This window comes from Homalodisca vitripennis, unplaced genomic scaffold (assembly GCF_021130785.1).
Source record: "Homalodisca vitripennis isolate AUS2020 unplaced genomic scaffold, UT_GWSS_2.1 ScUCBcl_4487;HRSCAF=10677, whole genome shotgun sequence".
Taxonomy (NCBI): domain Eukaryota; kingdom Metazoa; phylum Arthropoda; class Insecta; order Hemiptera; family Cicadellidae; genus Homalodisca; species Homalodisca vitripennis.
In genome coordinates, this window is record NW_025780615.1 from 40045 (window position 1) to 48432 (window position 8388).

Consider the following 8388-nt stretch of genomic DNA (forward strand, 5'->3'; position numbering starts at 1 on the left):
TTTTATTTTTAACTATACAAATCTTGCATTAAGCTTATTCAGCTAATAATTGTTTTAAATTATAAAATATTTATACTATTTAAAATGTTTGATTCTCACCTGATGATGGTATTAGATGTCGAAATGCCTCATGTGAAAATTAAAATTATTGGATAATTGTGGGCTTTCTTATATAGAAAATATGCAATTAATATTTGCAGAAAAAAGTAACAGCGTTATTTAAAACAGATTAAATAAAATTACGGATTTTAAATCACGGATCCTATAACAATTGTGAGAATAAGACTGTATAAAAGTCAAAATAAGGAGAGATAAAAATTTAAGTATTTCGATACATACATTTAAAGCGATTGGCGTCACGAGGCTGGTCATTGTCTTTGGCTGGAGAGCGGTTCCGCCCGGCTAGCAGCAAGATAGCCAGGAGGAACACCAATATAGCTGCCCCCACCGCCCCCGCCACACCCTCCGCCCCTGAGAGGGGGGACATCAGCCTTGGGGCGAGGGCCGAGTGCGTATCTACCAGTAGACACTGGCTGGTCTGTCCAGTACTGGTCACAGATATCTGCAAGAGTTGTTAAATTATTAAACAATTATTTCTTGTGTCACTTGTCGCACAGTTTTATTTAAAGGTGTAAACAAAATTGATTAGCCTACAGAAATACACATGATAACATTTCATAGATTACATTTTTTATATCTTTAGCTCTTAGTAATACATACCCTCTAGATACAGTTATCAGCAAGTACATAATATTATAGTGGAAATAGTCCTAATCTGAATATTCACTGTAGAGATGTCCTTGTACAAACTGTATTTATTTAAACAAACGGAAAGAACACTTGTTTATTTTAGTTGCTTTTATTCCGTCCAACGCAATTACAGTAATAGTTTTCAAGATTGAATTACAGTTTAGTTTAGTAAGTGCATTGTTTCTCAGTTTTATAAAACAGTTTTATAATTTCTAAACATTGTTTCAACATTTAAATGCCTTTTAGTTATTTAAATAGTTTATTCACAAATGTTTCGTGGGTTTAATGTATTTTGAGTGCGTCATTATGTCATACCAGAGTTGAAATAAAATGTACTGGGCTTAAGAAAAAGCCCCGAGGAAGACCCAACAGAATAGCGACCACTAAACGTACCTGTACGTGGTAAAGAGTATCGGATCCTAGGGACAGTGAGATGGTCCGAGGTGTTGGTGAGCAGGTTTCCACTGAGGCCCCCGTCCTCGGGCCCCCAGGTGACTAGGTACCAGGGTCCCGACCCTAGGAGGGGCTCCCAGGCTACTCTGGCGCTCACCACGTCCAGATCCCGAGACATCGATGTCAGCTGAGGGAACCAGTCGGCTATCATCTAAAGGCACATTCAGTGTTATATAGACAAAAAAATCATAGAAAAACACGTGCATTTGTCAGTAGGCCTAATCAAAATTCCAAAGCCAAATCAATTAATGTTAAATTTATTCAACACACAGTTAGTAAAAAATATAGATTTTTTGTTTATTTTTGTCAATTAATGTTTATGTCACACACGTGATAAAAGTTCTCTCCCCTTCTATCCAAAGATGGTGAATCAGAGAGAATGTGAATGATCTTCAAGAATAATTCAGCCAATATTTTAACTATCTGTTGTCAATTATAATAAATATATTATTAATATAATTATTATTAATTATGCTGCCGCCTACCTTGATTTTAGACCCATAAGAACAATGTCAAATACCTATTAACCAAATTTACGTCCATTTTGGTTGTATAGTTATGGGGATGTGTTTCATTTTAAAGATGACATTAATACGAATCGCAAGGGTTTTTAATTTTTCAATCAAGTTTTTTGTTGCTTAGAAAAAAGGTTCAGTCTTATTTGTACATCGTTTGAAATTCGTAAGGTATACACTTTACAAGGATAACTTAGGTTAAAACAAATGAGGGAGTGAATCACTACTGATATGTATTTTATTCCGAAATTAACACTACCAAAAATGTTTGGGCACCCTAGAGTACAGAATCCATAGTTAAATGTTTAATTGAAATGGTTTTATCCCGTCAGGTACACTTTTGAAAAGATGGGTGCAATCTTAAAAAATTACCAAAATGTTCAAAATTACCTTAAAACGTACAGTTTTTGCTGTTACAAGACTTGGTCCTTTTTTATAAGTTTTCAATTTATGCAAGTTTGGAGTGATCAAATATTTCATAGTTTGGAACTAAGCTAAAGTTTTAAAAATACTGTAAATGTAAGTCTGTTGCAAAGAACTGTTGGCAATTCCCATGTAGTAAATAGTTGTACAACTTATGAACAATATTTACCCTCGTTACTGAAGATACGATCATCAACCGAGGATATTTTGTCTCCTGGTGCACCGAGGTCGAGACCCACACTCCGAGCGATGAGTGCAGCCTCTCTCAATGACGGAGACCTCGGCTTCCTCCGCGTCCTCGGTCTGCAAGTCCTGCAGGATGCGAGCAGGTGTTTCATCTTGTTGCCAGAGAGTCCTGAGACCACTGCAGACTCTGGAGAAAGAGATGAGTTGGCAGGAGAAGATGGTTCGGAGTGGACAGAGTTTGATCCTGTTCCATCTTGTAACCGGCATAATTTGTCCTGAAAATAAAACGAACACTAAGTTTTCTATATATAAGAACCATTTATTTCTAATGGTATGTAACGGCAGGGCTAACAATGGTTAGCACGTACTAGTTTAATTAAAATGTTACGGCAATTTCAGAAAAATGTCATTTGTATTTTTACACGATTAAAATTTAACGAATCTAGTAACGGAGATAAAAATTTAAACATTATAAACTAGATGGATAAGATAAATAAACAAATTGGCAGTCATGGCAGAGAGCAATGAGGAGAAGAAAATATAAAAATATAAAAACTAAACTGGAAAAAGAGGGGAGTGAGAGAAAGAAGAATGAGTAAAGTAAAGATGTCCTATTTTACCAGGCGAAGTTAGAGCTAAGCAGCCCTCTCTAACACTTAACCTGAGGACCAACGGCTTAAAGGTGACTTCCGAACCAACACCAACTGCCGGGCTGCTTGCAAGGACAGGATCGCTCAGCGGTCACTCATCCAAGCAGCAGCCACGTTAGACGTTGCTTGATCCGGTTATCTTGCGATAGCCGTTGTACCCACTACACTGCAGAGTACAACGAGTGCAAAGAGGAGAATTAGAGAGACAGGAGAGTGCTTCATAGATCAGTTTATTTGATAGTTATGGTTATGAAAATGGTTGTTTTCTGTAATGCTTGTTAAAATTTAGTTTTTTTTCAATTATCAACAACGAAAACTATACATAACACATTGGTATGTATAAGTGTGTATAATAATACTCAATCCAATCATGATATGATTTAAGATGGCCGAATAATCTAATCAACTTTAAATTTTTAAATCAAAGTTTTCTTTATGTATTTTTCAGATGTTTTCTGTTATGTAAATATAATTGTAAAAATATGTAAAATTATGTATTGTGACATGTAAAATATTTATTGATATATACAACCAATGTTTGTTTTGGTTGTTTATAAGGTTATTAATGTAAAATGGTACAATGTATTTGGAATTTAAATTTTGGATACGAATTTTCATCTTCACGTTTTTTATTTTTAATTAATAGTTGTAGTATGTGTTTAGATGTTTTTTTTCTTAGATTTTCTTCTCAAATAGCTTCGGATAGAGAGGATAAAAAAACTGCATTGTAAACAAATGGTTATCCTTGAATACAAAAGTTTGAATATGAAAAAAGTTTGATCTTTACCTTGCGCGAGAGGAATAAGAAATAAGTATATTACACGTACAAAATTACATACATTATAAATTATAGTTTTGTACTTGCTTAACATCGTTTCAAAATATAACAGGTTTTTTAAAATTTAAATCAAGATTTGACCGGGATAAGTAAACAATTCCCCAACATAAATCTAAACTTGTAAAAAAAGAAGGTGACTCTTATTTAACTGAAAAAGTTGTAAATATGCAGTGCAGGACAGCTCTCTGTACTGATCTTGATTGTAGAAGCCGGTCTCTCTGACGACCTTTCATTTAGAAAAGTCAACACAGAGACACCTGGCTAGTTAATGGATGGGCGTTAATAAATCCACAGATCTAATAATATCGCCAATTACTTACTGCCTTAATTGGTGTAATTAACACCCGCACTGTCAGTTAGTTTCTTCCACTTTCTTTCTATTTTCCTAATCATCTCGGATCATTGGATGGACCATTAACCTGCTTCTTGGCACGTTGAATGTACGAGTATAACAAAATTCCAAACACGTTTTACAAACATGTAATTAGTAAATATCGAGCTCTAAATGTATTAATTTTAGTACACTACGTTCGCATCTGAAACATCAACGGATTATATTACCTTATTAACTACATTTTATTGCAACTAAGATTCTGACACAATTAATTAAAAATAGAAAATAAAACCTTGAGTATTACAATGTTTTGGGTGTTATGTTTTATAATATAATAATTTACTATGTTAGGTGTGTTTTTAAATCACTAGTCCACAAATAATTGGATGCCAACAAAACTGTGATTTAGTTGATAAAAAATTCGGGAAGTAACATTTCTTGAATACCCTTTATTACAAATTATCTTGAGAAGTGCAGTCCCCTAAGGTAAAATCATGCAAGCTGAATATCATAGTTCATTATTATTATTGAAAAAAAATTTTCGGCACGAATAATAGTTTTATCGTCGTGAAAAATTAAAATAGAAAAAAAGGAATAAGCGTATAAGCATTTACTAAAAGTAGTGGATTACAATTCTCATGATACAAACATTAATTTTAACTTTAATTAGAATACAACCTGAAACGTAAATGAATTTCCGGAATAATTTTCAAACACGCAAAGTCAATATAAAATTTAGCTGTTTGTTTGGACGATTCTGTTAATAATGTATGACCAGAAACATTTTAAAACACACAGTTGACATTACAATTTTTCCAACAGTCATTGCTATATTTGACTGAATCGTAGGTGGTTGGTAGACGAATGCAGACGTTATTGTGACCTGTATTCTGTAGTTCAGTTTTTAATGATTAGTGTTGCGTAGTTTTTTTTATTAAGTGTAAGTTTTTGAGTTAGTGAAGTTGTCACACAACATGGTGGTTGTTATTCCGACGTGCCACAACGCTCTGGTATGATTTGTTTATTTTAACCTAGTTTGTAATTATGTATTAGGTTAGTTATTACCTGAAGAAGAAGAGATCAGATTGCAGATATCGAAACGTAGTGTTACTGATGTTTTTACGTTTTTTTTTTATAAATATTGTACATGATTTTTTAAATTTTTTTGGGATGTCTTATATTTTGACACCTGAAGAAAGGGAACAGATTCCAGTTTACGAAACGCTCGCTTTTATTATATGTTTGTTATAAGTGGAGATCAAAATTTGCCTCATGAAGTACAACTTGTTACACAATAATAAGTTTTCACAGTTTTATGCACAAATGACAAAAAAATGCTCTACCTCGATCGACTGAAATTAGTTACAAGCTCCAAAGTTGAGTAGATTGTAAATATTTCACTTCACCATTTGCTCGGTTTGAGAATGGTTTTGATCCGTATAAACTAAAAAGAAGCAGAACAAAAAAGGAAAACGATGAATCCTGTTTATCGGTGGCTCGCAACCCTATCATTTCTTATGAACGCTCGTCCTAAAGAGAGCACTTCTCCCCTCAAATTAGAGGCGTTTTACAGACAGACAGACCGACGGTCGACGACTGCTCTATAATTATTACTCGCGTAACAATGCACGGTCAGGGGAATATTAGCAGGTATTAAAGGGTGTAATTTCCAAAGGGGAGGGCTTTCACTTTTGTACGCGCAATGTCTTCGTAATTGTATAATTATAGCTCGAGCAAAAGAGCTTTTTAGTTTTTTTGCCTGTAAGAAAAGATGACTGAATTTGAAATCTTCAAGTCGAAACATTCCAAAGTGTTACATTCTTATTGTATTTTTAACGATAGTCTCGTTTGGTAAGATTTTAATTGCTTTAAATCGGCCGGGTTGCCACTCCGAGTGTCCATTTCCGTATAATGGGACATGTTTTGAGCAGGTGTAGAAGAATCATTTCTTTGTTGAGAGAGAAACACTGCTCTTTACGAGTATATTTAAAAATATGCTTGAGATTTAAATACAGGAAGAGTTAAGGGGTTTTGTTTATACATTCCAGAAATGTTTTCATATCATATGGTACGTCTAAGTTTATACTCTAGACGTTTTATAAAGAGTTCTGGCTGTTTATTCTTACCGGATACTCTGCGATTATGAAAAGCCCAGCGATTAACTATAAATTCTATACAAATTTAAGACAGAATTAGTATTTACTTAAAAATGCTTAAAATAAACTATTTTTTTTTCTTTCTTTTTTTCCTCTCGTATTTTAGCCAGTGGCGCAGTGAAGCGGGTTATCGCATGACAACACAGATCAAGTAACGCCGAGCGTGGCTGCTGCTTGGATGGGTGACCGCTGAGCGATTCTGTCCTTGCAAGCAGCACCATCGGTAGTGGTTCGGAAGTTACCTTTAAGCCGTTGGTCCCCAGATTACGTGTTATAGAGGGCTTCTTAGCCCTAACTTCGCCTGGTAAAATAAGACAACTTTACTTTACATTACTCTTTCAAGGCTCTTCTTTCTCTTCTTCATCCTAAAGTAAGAAGAATTAGCTGTAATTGATGGCTTCAGATTTTCATAACATGTTGATGGTTTTCTTTAATAATCTTAACTAGCTCTAAGCACTCATTAGAAAGGCTCTGTCTTCCTTTGTCTTAGGGTGACAGTATCATGCCGGAGGGGTTTTACACGCAGAGGGTTTCAACGACTCTAAATCTCTTGTTATTCTGGTTTTTTGTTTCAGAAAATTTTGTCATTGTGTTTTCTGAGTTTTGTCATTTTCGTAACACCATTAAAATTTATTACACTCATTAAAACATTTTTTGACTATAAGTCTTACTGTGTTGCTTCTCATCCTATTCCAAAATTTCAGAACATCCTGAAATCTTTATTATCTACCAGATAATTAGGTAATTTTGTGATTACAACCAAACTTTAGTCCAATATTCTCAAATTTTTAGTCGCTTAATTTTATAACGATATTTTTTTCTGCCTAATAAGATGTTACGGTGTCTGAATGTCCTGGGCCCAACCTTTAGAAAATAAAAATTTACCGAGAACTTTATACGTGGAGAGTTAGGGTCACATGGCCCTTTCTTAAACTTAACCTGAGACAAGTTAATAAATGAACTTAAATTAAATATTTACGTTATGAATGAAAATTGAAAATAATTTAATTTAAATAACATACAGAAATTAATATAATATTTTAACACGTATATTAAAATTTGGCAAATTAATAACCTTTCTACTTCTGTAGATCTTAAAACATGAAATAAAATAATACTTTTAACATACACAGAAAATGAAATCCTTAGGATTTGTAACGTTGGAGTTCTGGATCTGCTAGTTCTCTATAATATATAATCTCTAATTTTCTAACGACATTCTAGCCATTGGTTCTATACCATAGTACATTTATCCGATCTTAAATACTGTTGACTTTAGAGATTTTCTGGAATATTGGTTCTCTTGCCCTGATTTTCCTTGGTCTCTGGAATCAAACTGCAATATTTTGGTAAACTCGGCTTGTAGCTTGCCCTAAACATCAATATCTCTACACTTTCAAAACTTCCTGTACTTCGCGTGGTTCCGGTCTCCTGGTTTATCCGGTATCATAAAACTCCTGTATTTTCTTACATGGAAATTTGTTTACACGAGGCTTATCGTTATTGGCTGGCTAATACGTCTGTGTAAAGTGTGTGAAAATACTTTTCTTGAGATCCACCCCCCATTTAGTAAACTATTCACTGCAGTTGCACAGAACATATGTCCATTTATAGAATTATGAATGAAAAGACAAATTAACATCTTATTAATTTTAACGTAACGTTTCCACCGTTCTGTATAGCGAATGCTATATTTCTCAGAAAAGTCATACAAAGTTACAGGAGTATAAACATGTTTTTTCTTTGCAAGTATTATTAATTTGTTTTATATTGTTAAGCTGTTTTTGCTGTGATTATGTTATTATTTATAGATCTGTTAGCACTTGTTATTTACTTATAAATACTTGTACACTCTTGTATTGTATTGTTTATATATTCATTTTTTGTGGCACAATAATTTTTCCATATTATTATTTCTCGTATATTAGCTTGTCCTCAAACTGTAGTGGTTGCTTGTTTCTTATTTATGTTACGGTTTTTATGGATGGAATGAAATAAAAATATAGTGATTTCCATAATTTTCATTTACATTAAATCTATTTAATAATGAGAAATCAAAATTTAAGTCTTTCTCTTAAATTGT

General features: G+C 33.5%; 1 protein-coding gene across 1 annotated transcript; it reads right to left on the reverse strand.

The window, feature by feature from the left end:
• Nucleotides 1-368: 368 nt before the first annotated feature.
• Nucleotides 369-2602, reverse strand: LOC124372961 (the record flags this gene model as incomplete). Its single annotated transcript, XM_046831373.1, has 3 exons — nt 369-562; nt 1144-1354; nt 2312-2602. Coding segments are annotated over 3 exons (696 nt in total), but the record flags the coding sequence as incomplete, so codon positions are not given.
• Between the last annotated feature and the right edge of the window lie 5786 nt (nt 2603-8388).